The following is a 19,276-nucleotide window of genomic DNA, read 5'->3' as shown; positions in this document are numbered from 1 at the left end:
TGGAATGGAGTGAGTAGTTGTTTCAACAGTAATAGGAAAAGAAGTGAAAAGACCCTAAGATTAGGCTCCAAGATCTGAAAAAAATTCTTATAATAAACTCTTAGCAAATCAGCACAATACAAAATTAACATGAAAAATACTTACTGCTTTGGGGCATATTAATAGCAAATATGCTGAGAAACAAGGAAAATAATCTTATTTACAATAGTCTCTCCCCCTCAGAAGCAACCTCCAAAACCTAGGAATAAACCAAGAAGGTGAAAAACTTCTACAATGAAAACTATATAACACTGAAAAAAGAAATTGAAGAAGAGAACTGGAAGATGTAAAGACCCACCGTCTTTGTGGGTTGGCAGAATTATTCATTATTAATATAGAAACACAAACAGGTATGAGCTGGTGGCTCATACCTGTAATTCTAGATACTCAGAAAGTTGAGCTCTGAGAATCATGGCTCAAAGCCAGCCCAGGCAGGAAAGCTCATGAGCCTCATATCTCCAGTTAACTACCAGAAAACCAGAGGCTGCGCTGTGGCTCAAAACGGTAGAGCACTCACCTTGAGTGAACTCAGAGTGAGTGCCCAGGCCCCCAAGTTCAGGCCTCATGGCTGACATCAAGCAGTCAGAACAATCATAAGCAAAAAGACCAGTGCCAGAGGGATCACAACTCCAGATTTCAAATGAGACTGTAGCGTTCTACTAAGAAAACCAGCATGGCACTAACAAAAACAGGCACATGGACAACTGGACTAGAATAGAGGACCCAGAAATAAGCTTCCATCGTTACCACTAGTGATTATCCATAAAGATGATTTTTTAAGGCATTGGAGAAAAGCCAACAAACATCTTCAACAAATAATGTCGGAAAACTGGATATCAGCATTGAGAAGACTCAATGAGATTCAGTCTTTGTCTCTCATGCTATGTGAAAATGAGTTCAGAGTGGATCAGTTCAAAATGGCCCTGAGTTCAAGCCCCAGGACTGGCACCAAAGCAAAACAAATGACCAGTAAATATGTGAGAAAATGTCAAGTATCATTATCCATCAGGGAAATGCAAATCAAAACTACATTGAGGGCTGGGAATATGGCCTAGTGGCAAGAGAGCTTGCCTCGTATACATGAGGCCCTGGGTTCAATTCCCCAGCACCACATATACAGAAAACGGCCAGAAGTGGCGCTGTGGCTCAAGTGGCAGAGTGCTAGCCTTGCGCAAAAGGAAGCCAGGGACAGTGCTCAGGCCCTGAGTCCAAGGCCCAGGACTGGCAAAAAAAAAAAAAAAAAAAAAAAACAACTACATTGAGATTCTGTCTCATCCCAGTCAAGTTTGCTATCATCTTCCAATGGCACCAAGCTGAGAACCAAGCCTTTATTCGAAGAGTGGGCACATTCAGGGTGATTTGGCCATAGATGTGGACCACGCCTTTACCATGTGGGTCTTTAGGGACATTTAAGTTCCAAGCTGCTATACTTGCTTCTCTCCAATGTTTAAATCATATTCCTATTTACATTATAGTTCTGTTTTTCTTTCCCCATATAATCTGCAGCCTAAACTTTATTTTATTAAGTAGTTGTATAGAGTGTTTATGATTCTGTACAATAATTCTTAGTTAATGTCACCCCTTCCATCATTCTCCCCTATTTCCTCCTTCCCATCTCTACCCTCAAATAACATAGTTTAAATTTTACATAATGTACATTATGATATTATGATTGCATTTGCTCACCTTTCTTCAGTCCATTCATGTATCCCACTGCCTAAACTTTTAGTAGTTTCCACAGAAGTAAAACTGACTACATCAACATTTATTTAATGATTTAATGGCATCTGTATCTCAGGAGCAGTGTAGATATGATTAAGACCTGGTTAGAGTTTTTAGTGTACTTATTTAATTATAGGAATCATCCTGTAATACTAGAACTAGAATACGGTAGCTCATACCAGTAATCCTAGCTACTCAGGGGGCTGAGATTCAGATCAAAGTTTGAGCCCAGATTTGGCAGAAAAGTTTGCCAGACTACATCTCCAAAGTAACTAGCAAAAAACAGGACTGGAGGTATGGTAGAGAACAACTAAGCAAGTGCAAGGCGCTGAGCCCAAACCCATAGTATCACTTAGGGTTTATGTTTAAGGTTGATTATTAAAGTTTATGTAAATTGATGAGAGAAAATATGATTCTTGCTGATATACCTGTGTATACATAAATAAATATAAAATCTTTATATGTACTCTTATGCACACACATACCTTTTCCTGTGCCTGTTTCAGTTGCCTATATATTTTTTTCTTCTGAGGTGCTAAGGACCAAACCCAACCCTGCACATATTGGTCAAGCACATTACCACTGAGCTGCATTCCCAGCTCAGCCCATTTTATCTTTGACTGAATGTTCATTACTGAGAGTAGTTGTTTGGATGCATACTAATCAACAGCTGAGGATTTATTATGACAATATTAAAATTCTTTTATATGTATGTGTGTATATGTGGGGTGTGTGTATATGTGGGGTGTGTGTATGTCTATGTGTCTGTGTCTGTCAGTCCTGGGACTTGAACTCGGTCCTTTGTTTCATTCAAGGCTGGCACTCTGTTACTTTAGCCACCCCTTCACTTCCAACTTTTTGCTGGCAATTGAAGATAAAAGTCTCTTGGGTTTGTGTGCCTGGGCTGGCATTGAACCATGACCCTCAGATCTCGGATTGCTGAGTAGGTAGAGTTGCAGGCATGAGCCACTGGTGCCAGAGTTGAGAGTTAACATTCTTTTTTTTTAGTTAACATTCTTGAACATAGAAGATCTTTTTAAAATTTTTTTATGTAGCCCAGGCTGGCCATAAAGTGAAGATTCCTGCTCAGCCTTCCAAGTGCTGGCATTATGGATATGTGCCATCACACTTGGCTACAAATAGTATTTATTCAGTCAAAACAACCTATGTACAGAAATAAAAATACTTGGGCTGGGGATATGACCTAGTGGCAAGAGTGCTTGCCTTGTATACATGAGGCCCTGGGTTCGATTCCTCAGCACCCACATATACAGAAAACGGCCAGAAGTGGCTCTGTGGCTCAAGTGGCAGAGTGCTAGCCTTGAGCAAAAAGAAGCCAGGGACAGTGCTCAGGCCCTGAGTTCAAGGCCCAGGACTGGCCAAAAAAAAAAAAAAAAGAAGAAATAAAAATACTTTAAAAACTTGAAATTCCTGGGTGTAGGGGTAGGGAACTAGGCTGTTTATTATTATCAGAAGACTATAGTAGAATGGATTGAGTACTTGCTTCATTACTTTATTTCCAAAATTTAGATAACTTATATCAGTTATAAATTTGCAAATCCATAAATTTTGACTTGTTTTTTTTGACATTTATAAACTGATCCTTTTGAAAATACCATGTTTTAGTGATGCCTAGAAGACATTTTATCATTTTATATTCATATTTGATATGATTCTTTTATTGAAATTTTATTGAGCTTATTGAATTAATATTGTTAATAACTTATAACATCATCAGGTGTTAAGTGCCATGCCTGATTTGCAATACCTCTATTTTAAATAGAAAGATAGCTAGAACTTGGCCTTAGAAGATAGCATTTCTTCATTTAATATGCTGCTTATGAGTTCAATCAAAATGAGATTCAGGAAAGAATTTAACTAAGAATCTAACATTCAAGGGAAGGATAAAGAGATGATTAGCCAGCAAAATTATTGGAGAATGGTGAAAGGAGGAAAGATTTGTGTTACCAAATAATTGAATTATATTGTAGCACTCTAAGAAATGACACTGTTTTACTGTGGGTTTAACAGATTAATCTAGCTCCAGAAATGTTTTCATTTATAAGTTATTGAGAAAAGACTATTCATGATCTCATGTCAACAATTGATTTAAATGTTGGAGAAAAAAATTAAACATAGTTAATATAGGCCAATCAATTTCACGTGAACTACAAACTGTAGGTAATATGACTATTAACTGACTTTGAAGTAGGAAAAGATCTTTTTATCCATTAAAGCAAAAAAGTGAAGCCACCTGAAACAGAAAGCCATGGTCTTAGCTTGCAGTAGAAGAAATTTGGGGGATGAAAAAATACATACAAAGAACCAAAATTGAAAACAAAAGCACACACTGTTAATTATTTGTAGATGATACATTTTTATAGTTGCAATGTCTTATAGTTGAAACACCCAAAACAACCAACTGACAACCTATTAAAACTAGTGGTGAAGTTAACAAATGGCTATACATGGTACCAGGTTGTTGTTTTTTTTTTGGGGGGGGGGTGCTGGTAAAAACCTTAAAGCTCTTTCTCCCCCACCACCCCAAGACTAGCACACTACTTCTTGAACCACATTGCCACTTCTGGCTTTTTCTGTTTATGTGGTACTGAGGAATCGAACCCAGGGCCTCATGCCTGCTAAGCAAGCACTCTACCACTAAGCCACATTTCCAGCCCCAAAACTCATTTTTAAAATGTATTATACATGCCAGGTGTGGTGGCAGACATCTATAATCCCAACACTCAGGAAACTAAGCAAGAGAATTTCTTGAGACTACCCTAGGCTACATAACTACATAGCAAGCAAGAACCTGTTTTTTAAAATTATATAACAGCCAGGTGCCAGTGGCTCACACTTGTATTCTAACTACTCAGGAGACTGAGATCTGAGGATTGTAGTTCAAAACCAACCAGAGCAGGTGTGAGACTCTTACCTCCAATTAACTACCAAAAAGCTGGAAGTAGAACTCTGACTCATGTGGTAGAACACTAGCCTTGAGCAAAACACTTTAGGAGCAGTGCTCAGGCCCTGTGTTCAGTAGCCAGGACCTAAGTTCAAGCCCCAGGACTGGCACAAGGAAAAAAATTTTTAATAAAATGTAGTTATTTTCTTCTTAGCAAAATATCTTAATATATGCCTGAAGAGTACAGAAAAAATGATATTGTTTCAAAGACATTTATATTACATTTTAATATTATTTCTGGCTAATAACTATGAGTGTTATATACTTCTATTATTATTGTGATTTGTGTAATATTTCAGAGAAACTAGAAGTTAAATATCATAAACATTTGCTTCTTTCGTAAGAGAATTAATAACTATATTCATTAATTCATCTTTTATTTGCTTCCCCATGTTCAATAGGTTGCTGCTCCTGTCTTTGTACCAATGAAAACACATGTTCTGCTTCATCGAATGAGTGGGAAAGGACTGGCCGCCCACTATTTCTTTCCAAGACAACCTTCCGTTTTTGGTGATAAGATGGTCTCTGTGCAAATTACACTTAACAATACTTCAGATCGAAAGATAGAAAACATCCACATAGGGGACAAAAAACTTCCTACAGGCATGCAAATGCATGTGTTTAATCCAATAGGTAAATATCAATTCTTACTTAAAACTTTCTATTTGATAACCAAATGTTTCTTATTTTAATAGTAGATTCCTTTTAATTAAGACGGTAAAAGAACATTATTTTATTGGCTATTAGCATGCCCAGTTTATATTTGTTTTCCTTTTTTTTTTTTCCTAATTTGGTGGTTGTAGTTTGAGGGCTCAAACCCAAGTCCTGTTTTCCTTCTTTTGAGCTTGCATTTGTTATATAAGAAAGATACTTCTTTGACTTAGTGAATTAAGTCCCAGCAATAGTAATCCCAGTAGTGATGAAAGGATCAATCTGCAGAATCAAAATTGCCCACCCAGCTTACCTGCCTTTATATATTTTTGCTATATTTTTCACAAAGGAATAAAACAGTTTCTAAAGGATAAACCCTGACAGGCTTTTTTTTTTTTTTAATTTTTGAGTTAACATGCCTTGTACTATGAGAAAGTTTTATTGTGTTATGTCCACCATACATTTACAAAGACTGCTTAGAAAAAGTTTACATGCGCACACACACACACACACACGCACGCACGCACACGCCTCCAGCCTATTCCCATTGTGCTCTACCACCTTTCTAAACAATGTAAATAATGTTTGGTAGGTTTCATTAAGTGTGTGTGTGTGTGTGTGTGTGTGTTGTGTGCGCGCGTGTCCTTTGATCCTTTTCAATATCATGGTAAACTGAAAGCAACCAAAAATTTTTTTTAAGTGGAGGTAAATTATATTGATTGCAAAATATGTTTAATGCCATTTTTGACATTTTAATAATTAAGACAATTTAAAGAATGCAGAGTATCCTGATTTTTATTGAATTATTTTTGCAAACTTAATATATTACCAAAGAACTTCAGATTATACCAATTTGTGATCTTTCTTGTTACTTATAATCAAGCCCTTTTTTTATCTAGTTAAAAAATTAGTTTAGTTTAAGAAGTGTCAAGTACCTGATATATGAATTGCCTGAAGGTTGAAAATGTTATCCAAAGGTTAAAACAGTAGAACAGTATTAATGTTTCTTTCAGCTGGCATAATGAGTTGATGAGTTGACCTTTTATTGGCCTATGTAGAATAGAAGAAATAAATATAATAAATTTTATACTATGACCTTAACATCGAAATAAAATATGGATACATACCATTGCTTCAGTACTGGTTAAAGGCTTTTCTTTTCCATTCTTCGGCAAATTTTTATGACTACAATGTTTCATTCATTTGTTGGCATTTATTTTTATTTATTTATTTTTGCCAGTCCTGGGCCTTGGACTCAGGGCCTGAGCACTGTCCCTGGCTTCTTCTTGCTCAAGGCTAGCACCCTGCCACTTGAGCCACAGCGCCACTTCTGGCCGTTTTCTATATATATGGTGCTGGGGAATCAAACCCAGGGCTTCATGTATATGAGGCAAGCACTCTTGCCACTAGGCCATATTCCCAGCCCTTGTTGGCATTTATTGAATGACTTCAAGAGAGTTATCAGACTTTCTTATCAGTAGAGTTATAGAACATGATATGTCTAAATTAGTCTTCCAACATCTTAAGAATGCAACAAAAACCAAACACTCGTGTTCGTTTGGGGATTTTTTTTTTTAAGTAGTATGTTTTATGTATTCAGCCCTTACTGGTATTCAGGGGGTCCAGCAGCTTTCTTGTCTGTCACCAACCTGTTTTCTTTTTGTTTGTAATATACAATGACCTTTGTCTAGATTTTTCCCTGACTTTAGCATGGAACTGGAGTCCTTATAAGAATACCTGTATTAATGTACCATGTTTTCCAAAGAGACCAAATATATAGGAGATTTGAAAAATGCAGAATAGCCTTAAGCTTGTCTTATCTTCAGTGACTTTCCATTAACAGTTGACAAATTTGAGTTCAGCTAAGATTTCACTAGTTACTGTACAACTGTCACATCAAAGTGAATGACGGCTATGTGATTACATTTTTCATTATCAGTGGTGTGGTGTAATGCAGCCAGTGTTTTTCAGCCATTTCTACATAGCCATATATCACAAATCCAGAAACAGTATCCAAATACAGTTATCTAATTGAGCAAGCTTTCCCAATTTAGTAGGCTCCAAATATTATAAAAATCTATTATATGAATAATTTTATGCTGATCATTTTGCTTCTGAAGCACTCATGTAATAAAACATACCATTGATCACAAACTGTCCTCCAGAATTAGCATGGCACTAACCTCACAGTTAATTATCGTAAGACTGAAGACAATATCAAGCAGTGTCAAAGATTGCTATCAACAGGGCATCTTGAGAGCTGTCACTTTGTCAAATGAAATACACTAGTACAGGATGTAGAGAGAGCTAAATCATAAATGCTATCATGTTTTAGAGATGACAGGTTTTCCTCCTAGTGTTGTGTCAGATACAAAGAAGACCAAACAAATCCAGCCATGTTTGTGGCACAGATGTTAAGAATTCACTAAAGAAATAGCTCAATCCTCAGATCTCAGCCTCCTGAGTTGCTAGGGTTACATGCACGAGCCACCAATGCCCAGCAAATTTCCTTAACATTATTACTTGAAAATTTTCTTATAGGCCATCAAGTTTGGCTCTTCTAACCACCAAATCACAAATATTTCATGAATGAATGTTCAGTGTCTCGTTTGCCTCTTTTTCACATCTTCCATGTCTAAATTATCTTATTTCCTAGACTCTCTTGAGCCTGAAGCATCCATTACTGTTTCAATGGGTATCGACTTTTGTGATTCTACACAGACTGCCAGTTTCCAGTTGTGGTAAGTTCAGTTGTTGTTCTATTTTATATTACCTCTAAGGTTAGCAGATCAAAACCTAGGCCTTCAACAGCTCTTTTTTTGTGAGAGATCAAACATTTTAACATTTAAAATGTTGGTTTTTTTTTTTTTTACTCTATTTGAACTGCTATGGAATAGCTGTGTAAATTGTGTACAGTATGTATAGTTTTCGTGTTTCCTACACACATAGTCGTTATAGTCTGCCATAAGTCATTGAAATTCATAATGTGTTGGATAAATAAAGCTATTGCTAAATAAAGAGGTTTTTTTTAAAAAACATATTTTAACACTATAGCTTTGGAAATTTCAGGAGAACTTAGAAACTCACATAATATTAATGAATAAGAAAAAGTCTCTTTTTACACAATATGTCATTTTGAAATAGCTTGAGTTTCTTGGGCAATAGAATATTACTGTTTGTAAACCTATATATTTCCCCCTTCTTACTTTAATTTACAAACTGCTTAAGAGAACATTATGTGATTAGATGCTTGATATTCAAAAGGACTTTAAATTTCATTGTCATTACTGTTTTCATATAATGTTTTATGTATTGCTGATGAAATCTAGAGGCCACTTGCAAATTAGTATAGAGATATTTATACATCTGAAAATTATCCTTGAATTCCTTTTATTTATATTTTTCTAGTATAGAGTACAAACTTATTTTGAATTGAATTTGCTTTGTTTCTATTCTAAAACAAATTGAAATGTTTTACTTACCTGAATTTTAACCAGAAGAGAATTTGTAATGATATAGAATATCCAAGTTTAAGACAAAGACATTTTTAAATAAATTTCTAAATTAAATACTAGAGCCCTTTATTTCCAGATACTTCTTCAGCTTAGCAGTAATTCATGCCTAATGTTATACCTTTTATTACCGAGAACCTGCAGTGATGAATATAAGCAATGTAGCATAACACATTGATTTTATGCAGATCATCACCTTTATGTTTTGGGAGGTCTGCTATATTAGTGATATATAAAAACTGATTACTTTTCCCAACATTGCTTAGTAATTGTTTATTATTTTTCTATTAGACAAACAACACAGATCAATATTACTGAACACTAGACTATGAGTAACATCACTCTAAATAGATTTGCCTCCAACACCAGAGGTATATTCATTTTAATGATGTGGACAATGTGAGCCCAATGACAAAGCTCATGTACCATGTTAGACTAGAATCAAAATGAAAAAATACCTTTATTTTATCAATTCATATAAAGAATCTTTTCATTTCTGTAGAATCAAGCGTGTTCATATTTTTCAAGGTGATTTTTTTTTATTATTAAAAGACTTCTTTTGTTATTTGCCAGATAGGATTTGTTTTTTGTCTTCCAAAATTAACCAAGTTCCTTTAAAGATAAATATTCTGATAATATTTAATCTTTACATTATGTTGGGGAATGTTGTGAACTGTTTTCTTTTCAATGTCTCTTTAATTTTAGAAAAATTATAAATTTATTTCACTAATAAAATAGTCCTAGATATTAAACACTTGCAGTAATATATTTTTCTACTATGAAGATATAAATGAATTATTTATGTTAGATTTTTAGTAAACATAAAAGCATCCTAGATCAAAAATTATTTTTGTGTGTTCCAAAAAGAGCGCTTTGTCTTGCATCAAGTGTAATTGATCCTGAAGCAGTGTAATCACAATTACTCACTTTCTTAATTGGCCTGCCCAAAATCAGAAAATGGAAACCGATCGACAGTGTTTAAATCGATAGCTTCATAGTAGCACTAGTGGGGGTAGGGAGATAGTGGTAATGAGCAGATCAATTGGTCTTAGATGCCAATCACTGACTGTGCCTTTTGCATAGTAAGTAGCACTTTTTGCTTAGTGATGTGCTATAATAGTAAAGGTCAATAAAAAGAAAGGAAAAATGGCTGATAGTGAATTTTTTTCTCAAAATACATTATTTAAATCAATACATAAAATTATAGGCAATAATACCATATTTAATAAGAAGCTTTCAGAAATTCTGAGAACAGGGAATATAAGCCTTTCAGATATTCTTTTGTTTATTAGAAAAAAACAGAACTAGTAATTCATATCATTGTGGTTATTCAGGTAGATAGATCATTATCTATAGTTATATTTTTGTGAGTACTTAATAAGAATTGATGCTTTCTCTTTGTTTTGCATTTTAAATGGTTGTCAAATTTAGTCCTTGATTACATTAAATTACAATTATACTTACATGTATTTCTCCAAAGGTCAACAGAGTATACGAATAGACCTCCATTCATGCTTAGGATTTAAGAGTGTTTTAACCAGTATGAAAAATAATATGATTTGGCGTAAAGTTAGCTTAAAGACTGAGCCACTTGCATCTACTCTTCCTTTTGTCCATTAAAACTACAGAAAATGCTTTCTTTAAAAGAGAAAGATTATACCAAAAAGAAAAAAAATGTTACTAGCATGCCAGAAATTATTAGGAATTAACCATTAGAAAGCAAATGGAGATAAACAGCAGAGAAAATACATATCACAGGGCATAACATTGATGAGAGAAAAGCACTATAATGCTAAGGAAATCTGGTGGAATATCACAAAGTAAGTTAACAACCATAACCACAACCACAACCGCAACAACAACAACAACAACAAAGGGAAGGGGTCTTAAAGCATTCATGAGAGAATTAAAGAATAACTTCCAATTTCCAGTTTCCATCTTTGGCCTGAGTAGTAAGTAGGCAGCACACATTTTTAATCTGAGGCCTAAGGATAGCACTATTTAAAAAAAAAAAAAAAAAAAAAGTTTTTGCTTGGGAAACTTAAAAAGTATGGGTGTGAGGAACCATGGAACCCAGTCAGTACGGCTTTTGTGTGAAGGAGGCAGAAATAGAGAAATGCAGTTCTGCCTAAACAGATGATCTTAAATTCTCTAAATCCTAGCTTTACTAGGATAAAGCTATTCTTGTGTTTGTTGATGGGAGGAACAACCATTGCCTGCCTTTTTCCCAACTTCATATACATATAGCCAAACAGTATGTCACCCACTTAATAAACTCAGATCAGCCCACCAGAAGAAGACAGTAGATTCGAAATACTAATGATCACTCATAACTATCAAGCAATTGCAATGTGCTGGGTACTGTTCTAAATACTTGAAATTATGTGTGTCAGTATGTTTAATTTTCCTAACAATCCTGTAAGTTTTATTACCTCATGTGTACAAGGAAGAAAACTTGAGCCCAGGAAGATTAAAGAATTTTACCTAAAACCTCATGGCTTCTTGCTATGAAAAGAACAATGAGAAAAATATTTAATTTTAAGTATTCTTGGAGACTTAAAAATGTAATAACAGGGGCTGGGAATATGGCCTAGTGGTAAAGTGCTCACCTTGTATACATGAAGCCCTGGGTTCGATTCCTCAGCACCACATATATAGAAAAAGCCAGCAATGGCACTGTGGCTCAAGTGGTAGACTGCTAGCCTTGAGCAAAAAGAAGCCAGGGACAGTGCTCAGGACCTGAGTTCAAGCCCCAGGACTGGCAAAAACCAAACCAAACAAAAAGCCAACAAAAAATAAAAATAAAAACACATAATATAGTTTTTCCTAAGTCTTTCCATTTCCTTACAACTGGTACAGTATTATTCTTTCTAATGAATGAGTAGATCTCCATTGTGTGTATATATACAGAGAAACACGGGTTGCCTAGTTTCCCTCATTTGTGAGAGCTACAATGTGCCTATAAATCTAGAAGTAAACACACTAGGTGGTTCCCACGCTGTTATAAATGAGTTAACTGAAGTATAACAGACCCTATGAACACAAATAGCATAAATCTTTAGAAAGACTAACTCAAAGCCCAACAAAGTAAGTATCAGAAAATGTGTACTTGCAAAGGGGGAAGAGGGGTGGGGACAAGGACAAAAGGATAGAAGACTGAACAGAGAAATGAATGGAATGCAGGCAAGAATGCTTTGTATATGCCACAAAACTGAGAAAAATAAAGGAAGGGGTAGGTCCAATGGGGGTGAAGAAGTTGAAGGGATGACACAGATCAAGATGATGCATTGTATACATAAATTTCTTTGTTAAATGATAAAAAAAATTCAATACATAACCTAAAATTAAGAAAAGTGGGGGAAGCGGAGGGATGGGTGAGAATGTTAAAATGGGTGACATTGATCAAGAGGCACTGTGTTCATAAATATTCCTTTGTACACCTACTTAAAACATTTTTAAAAGTAATATCGAAAGAAATTGAATAGACAATAAGAGTAGACACAGATGAATACTGACAAATAAATCACCTAGAGTAGAAGAAAAGGAAAGTAGAAAAAATAAAGATTTATTTATCTAACAAGAAATCTGAAAGGGAAAAAAAGTAATTAAGCTAGGTGCCAGGGGCTCATACCTAAAATCCTAGCTACTTAGGAGGCTGTGGTCTGAGGATCACAGTAAGAAGCCAGCCCTGACAGGAAATTCAGTAAGACTTTTATCTCCATTAACTAATCTCCACCCCCCCCCAAAAAAAAAACAGAAGTGGAGTTATAGCACAGTTGGTAAAGCAGTAGTCTTGGATACAAAAGATCAGTGATAGATAGCACCCAGTGATAGATAGCACCTAGTTCAAGCCCTAGAATAAAACAAAAATATCTTTAATTTAAAAATAAGATAAAGAGGGCTGGGGATATGGCCTAGTGGCAAGAGTGCTTGCCTCCTATACATGAAGCCCTGGGTTCAATTCCCCAGCACCACATATACAGAAAACGGCCAGAAGTGGCTCTGTGGCTCAAGTGGCAGAGTGCTAGCCTTGAGCAAAAAAGAAGCCAGGGACAGTGCTCAGGCCCTGAGTCCAAGGCCCAAGACTGGCAAAAAAAAAAAAAAAAAAAAAAAAAAAGATATAAGTTGCTAAGTTGTAGAACATTTTCCCAAGCAATAGAAGATAGATGAAAAAGAGTACTATGTAAGGAGAATGAAGTAAAATTTCTCATCGCTTCTGGAAGCCACTGGCACAAAACATGACCTTGAAATTTTTGAGGATACAAATAGACACTTTTCAGACAAGCAAAGATTCTATCAGGTTACCCCTCACAAACTTTGTGGAAGGATTATTCAAAGAAATATTGTGGTAAAATTTTCTTCTAAATCTGAAACAGAAAATAAATGAGTAAGGAAAAACGTAGTGAGTAAAGATTTCTATAAGATCCACTGCTGTGTAAAAATAATTATTGACACATAATATGAAAAATAAATAATAATAAAGGCGAACCAATATTCCAGCATGAACAAGTGTGGGTGAGATGCTGATATAATAGAGCTCTTGCCACATTTACCAAGAGGATTGAAGGTAAAAACAAATCTAAATATAGTTTAAAATAGTAAATGACACTACTAAGAGACTTCCAAATGATTGCACTGAGAAAGAAAATGAAAAATTAAAAGTAGGTGAGTTTAACTTAGTTAGGAGAGGAAAAACCATGGTACAAATAAGGTGGCTGGCCAGAGCCATCCATATAACACATAATGATTTTCACACTTTATGTCAGTGAATTAAGTCCTATTTATATTAAACGAGTGCACAAAACAAAATTCACAGTGCTGTTTATAAGAACCCTACCTAAAAGAATGGTATGGAAAAATGAAAAACAAAAAAGATGAAATATGTATGTGTATAAGTTAGACACGTTTCCTGTTCATTGAAGTCCTGCAAAAAAAAAAAGTAAATAAAAGTCAAAAACTTTCAAATCATGGTTTTGTAATTTATAGCAGAAACTAATACATATAGTAGGAGAAATTGACAAAAACTATGATCATGTGTATGTTTAACAGACAAGAGAAACTGACAAATTGTTTACCATCTATTGAGTTGTTTGGGGTTTTTTTTTGGCCACTCCTGGGGCTTGGACTCAGGGCCTGTCCCTGGCTTCTCTTTGCTCAAGGCTAGCACTCTGCCACTTGAGCCACAGCGCCACTTCTGGCCATTTTCTATATATATGGTGCTGGGGAATCGAACCCAGGACTTCATGTATAGGAGGCAAGCACTCTTGCTGCTAGGCCATATTCCCTGCCCCCCATCTATTGAGTTTTACATACAATTCTTGTGCTCAGTTTTCTGAGTAAAGCAAATATATATTTTACAAAGTACATAACAAGGGAATGTACAGAAATACATAGGGGAAAAAAATAACAAACATGGACTATGATTACAGAGGAAAGAATGGCCAGGTGTGATGTCACAGGCCTATAATCCCAGCTTCTGAGGAGGTGGAAATCAAGAGGATTGCAGTTTGAGGCCAACACAAGCAAAAGGTTGGCAAGACTTTGTTTAGTAAGCCAGGTGTAATCCCAACCATGATAAAGGCATAGGTAGAAAAATGGTCTGAAGCTGACCAGGCAAAAAACAGTAGACTTTTAACTGACAAATCACCTAAAGCAAAAAGGGCTGTATGTGGGGCTCAAGTGATAGAGACCTGAATTACCTCGAGGTCAAACCCCAGGGCAAAATGAAAAGAAAGAGGAGAGGAGGGGAGGGAAGGGAAGAGAGACGGGGGAAGAAAAGGGAATAGAGAGGGGAGAGAGAGAGTTGTAAGGAGGAAGACTGGGAAGTAGCACTGTAGCTCAAGTGATAGAGTGCTAGTCTCAAGCAAAAGAGTTCAGGGACAGTGCCTAGGCCCCAAGTTCAAGCCCCATGACCAACCAAAAAAAAAAAAAAAGAGGTAAATGTAAAACAAAATTTTTCTAAGCTCGAAGATAATACTAAATATAACTGTACCAATAAGTTAAAATATTTAGATGAAATCTTTGGCTTTGGGGAAAAATGTAAATTAGAAAATTCTCAAAAGATCTAGTTGTATCAAAACTTTTTAAAAAAAAAAAAGAGCATCTCTGTTACTTAACCTTTTCCATAACAAAGAAAAAAAGAGCACAACATGTCATTCCATAATGCTTCAAATGTCCTCCTCGGAGTGGTAAATTTAAATGCCTAAATGACCCATTGCTGACAGAAAACACCACAGTGTCTTCTAAAGTCAGAGAAGCAAAACAAAGATTTCCATTCCCAACGCTATCACATTATAGTGAAATGTGTAGCTAATATAGAAAGGGAGGTTATACAGCAGTGTGAGTCCTAGGAAAGGAGAGATTAAATTACAATTTTTATTTGATAAGATCATTAAGCCATAAAGTCTTAGGATGAAGAGAAAATTCATTTAAATTATTGAGTTTGAAAAGGTAGTACAAAAATCTGTGAGGGAGACTTTGCAACTTTCCTAAAGGCAATGATATGAATACAATATAGAGAACTACATATAAAGAACTAGAAATAAAATAATAAGGATAATAAACTATCTCTTAAATGAGAGGCAATATTATGACTCAAATTAGTCTGAGAAACTGATTATTTAAGCCTTGTGATCCAAGTGGAAACAGAATAAAAAATGTCCCCACTAAACAGTGGATTGAGAATGAGTTTGATTTATAAATGAGAAGACTAAGGTGGTAATACTTAGAAATTCTGGGTGTATAATGAGAGGAGATGGTAGTCTTTGGTGCCTCATGGGGTTTTTGTTGTTGTTATTAAGGAATTTTACAAAGGGGTTAAGATTCCCTAAGTTTGTTAGTAAGTACAATCCTTCTCGGACAATGTTACCCTTTCCTACAATTTCCCCCATTTCCCACTTCCCATTCCTGCCCATAGTTGCATAGTTTATTTTTTATATAGTGTATATTGAATATCATGACTGCATTTGGTCACCCTTCTTTCCTTCCTTCCTTCCTCCATTCCTGTGTCTCCCTCTTGCCACCACAAAAAAATCTGTAACACCAACAAAACCATGTTTCCATTTCCTAGAATTTGTTTTTATAAGTAGTATTTAAGATGTTTAGAGGATGGATGTCTAGTTTTCCCAACACCAATTATTGAAGAGGTTATCTTTTTCCAGTGTATGTTTTTGGCTTTCATCAAATACCATATGATTGTAAGTATATGGCTTGATTTCTGGGTCTTCTAGTCTGTTGCATTGATCTTCAGGCCTGTATCTGTTGTTTTTGTTATTACAGCTCTGTGGTAGTTTGAGGTCTGGGATTGTCATAATACCAGCATGACTTTTTTTTCCCTAGAATTGCTTTGGCTATTCAAGATCTTTTATTGTTTATGTGAATTTTTGGATTGTTTTCTCTATCCTGGTAAAGAACGTCATTGGGATTTTGATAGGAATTATGTATATTTTTAGATCACCTTTGGCAGTGTGTCCATTTATACTAGATTTTCCATCTTATTTGAGTATAGGTCTGGAAAGTAGTCCCTCATAATCTTTTGGATTTCTTGGATGTTTGTTGTGATGTTTCTTTTATCATCTCTAACTTTATTTTTGACTTTTCTCTCCTTTTTTCATCAATTTAGCTAGAGATCTATCAACTTTTATTAATTTTGTCAGAGAACCAGTTTTTGTTTTGTTGGGGTTTTTTGTTTGTTTGTTTGTTTGTTTTGGCCAGTCCTGGGCCTTGGACTCAGGGCCTGAGCACTGTCCCTGGCTTCTTTTTGCTCAAGGCTAGCACTCTGCCACTTGAGCCACAGCACCACTTCTGGCCATTTTCTGTATATGTGGTGCTGGGGAATTGAATCCAGGGCTTCATGTATACGAGGCAAGCATACTTTCCACTAGGCCATATCCCCAGCCCTGTTGGTTTTATATATACTTTTTTTTGGTCTCTAATTCATTTATTTCTACCCTAATCTTTGTAACCTCTGTCTAGTAGTTTGGGGGTTCATTTGTTCCTGTTTTTCTAGAAGCTTTAGTTAAATCATGAGGTTATTTACCTCAGCTGCTTCCGTTTTCTTTATGTACAAACATAGAGCTATGAACTTTCCTTCAACACTGCTTTTGCTATATCCCTTGGGATTTTTTGAAAGACTTTGTGAAGGGAAATTTTAATGAATGAACATTCTTTAGAATGCATCAGTCATTTATCTTTCTAGATAGTTTCACAGTTCTTAATAAAAATATTAAATTAAACATCCATAAAATAGCTCATTTTCCCCATTTTTAGTATTACTAGGGAAGCAGCATAGTATAATAGGGTCATATGCCCCTATGTTCAAATCCCAGCAAGACCCCTGAGTACTAGGCCGCTAAGCCACACCTTCAGACGATTTAGGTTTCTTAATCATTAAGTCTGGGTAACAAAAGCTGCTTCTTAGGATCATTGTGATTTATTGAGTAAAACGCACAGTAAATACAAAAAACAACAACCCACAAACACCTGCCATAACCAGATTAGACTCCTGCCTTTGGTTTCTCCCCTGCTGTACCTTACAGATTACCACAGGCCTTTCTGAACTACAAATGAGATCACTTACTTTCCAGTACCTAAAGTCTGGTAGTTTCCTATTGCCTTAAGAAATATTGAGGGAGGGGGCTGGGAATGTAGCTTAGCAGTAGAGTGCTTGCCTAGCATGCATGATCCCTAGGTTCGATTCCTCAGCAGGACATAAACATAAAAAAGCTGGAAATGGCACTGTAGCTCATGTGGTAGAGTGCTAGCCTTGAGCAAAAGAAAGCCAGGTCCAGTGCTCAGGCCCTGAGTTCAATCCCCGGGCCTGGCAAAAAAAAAAAAAAAGAAATATTGAGGGAGAAGTTAGTCAATGTACTTGATAAATGTATGAAAATAGGGCATTGAAACATGTTGTACATGTTTTAAGAGGTGAGGATTTACCGACAAAGGCCTCATATTCAAAATATTACAAGGAACTCAAGAAATCATCGCACCCCCCCCAAAAAAAAACCTTAACAAACCAATGGACAAAGAAACTTTAGAGACTTTCAGAAGAAGTACTAAGGATGACAAATAAAAATATGAGGAAATGCTCAATATCCCTGGCCATAAAGGAAATGCAAGTCAAAACATCTTTGAGATTCCATCTCACACCAGTTAGGTTGTTCACCCTCCAGAGTTTGAACAATAAATGCTGGCAGGAACTCGGTGGAGGGGTTGCAGGAGAAAGGAGCCCTATTGCAATGTTGGTAGAGATGTAAACTAGTACACTCACTCTTGGAAGGTAGTTTGGAGGTTCCTCAAAAAATTAAACCTAGAACTTTATGTTTTCAGCCATACCACTCTTAGGCATCTATCCAGAGCATTATAAGTCAGGATACAGAAAAGACATTTGCACATCCATGTTCATTCACAATAGCCAAGTTATAGAAACAGCTAGATGCCCAACAATAGATGAGCAGATCAAAAAATGTATATGTAACCAATGGAATTTTGCCCATCCATTAGAAAGAATAATACTGTCATTTTCAGGAAATGGGACATACTTAGAACAAAAATTATGTCACGTGAGGTAAAGCCAACCTTAGAGAGGCAAGCAGCACATGTTTTCTCTCACGTAGAAGCTAGATCAAAAATATAACTAGACATGATTGGCTTATACAGAATTCTAAGCATTCCCACACAATCAGACCAAAGGAGGAGGATACCTTGGGGGAGGAACAAAAAGGTATAACTTCTCTGAACATTTAGAATACTATTTATTGAAACAGATTCTAGGAAATGGAAACATGGGGGCTTTGGTTGTTGTTATTGGTGGTAGTGGTGGTGGTGTTTGTTTTTGCTTTTGGTTTTGTTTTGTTCTCTTTTTAGGAGGGTCAAAAGGTGGGTACAGAAAGAGAGAGGAACGGTGAACAAATGTGATCCTAGTATTCAGAATACACTGTATGGAGAATGACCTGTGCAACTTGTGGCAGGGATGAGAGGAGGAAACTGGGGGAAAGCAAAGGAAAGGGTGACATTGTCCAAAAGAAAAATGTACCCTTTACCAAACTTATGAAATGGTAATTCCTCTGTACAGCACCTTAATGGTGATAAAATTGTATTTAAAAAAAGAAATGGGGATTGAATCTATGGGAAAGTGATAAAAGGGGACAGTTGGTGGGGTTGCACTGTATGCATGTATGGAAATGTCCTGATGATACTCCCTAATATACAACTCCCTAATGATACATCTAATGTATACTAATAAAAAATGTTCATTTTTTTAAAAAAGAAGAAGAAACACTGAACCCAGGCACTGATGGCTCACATTCGTAACCTAAGCTACTTAAGAGGTTAAGATCTTAGAATTGTAGTTCAAAGGCATACCATGCAGGAATGTTTGTAAGATTTC

General features: G+C 35.8%; 1 protein-coding gene across 1 annotated transcript in view; it reads left to right on the top strand.

The window, feature by feature from the left end:
- Ap3b1 (adaptor related protein complex 3 subunit beta 1) overlaps positions 1-19,276 on the top strand; it is a 205,786-nt gene that overhangs the window by 166,771 nt on the left and 19,739 nt on the right. Inside the window, exons 23-24 of the mRNA XM_048331505.1 lie at positions 5,128-5,359; positions 8,034-8,118. Coding sequence (XP_048187462.1) covers positions 5,128-5,359; positions 8,034-8,118 — 317 coding nt within the window. The remainder of the gene's footprint in view (positions 1-5,127; positions 5,360-8,033; positions 8,119-19,276) is intronic.

Source organism: Perognathus longimembris, chromosome 22 (genome assembly GCF_023159225.1).
Source record: "Perognathus longimembris pacificus isolate PPM17 chromosome 22, ASM2315922v1, whole genome shotgun sequence".
Taxonomy (NCBI): Eukaryota; Metazoa; Chordata; class Mammalia; order Rodentia; family Heteromyidae; genus Perognathus; species Perognathus longimembris.
The sequence above is the reverse complement of the archived record's forward strand: the minus strand, read 5'-3'. Positions and strand labels throughout refer to the sequence as shown.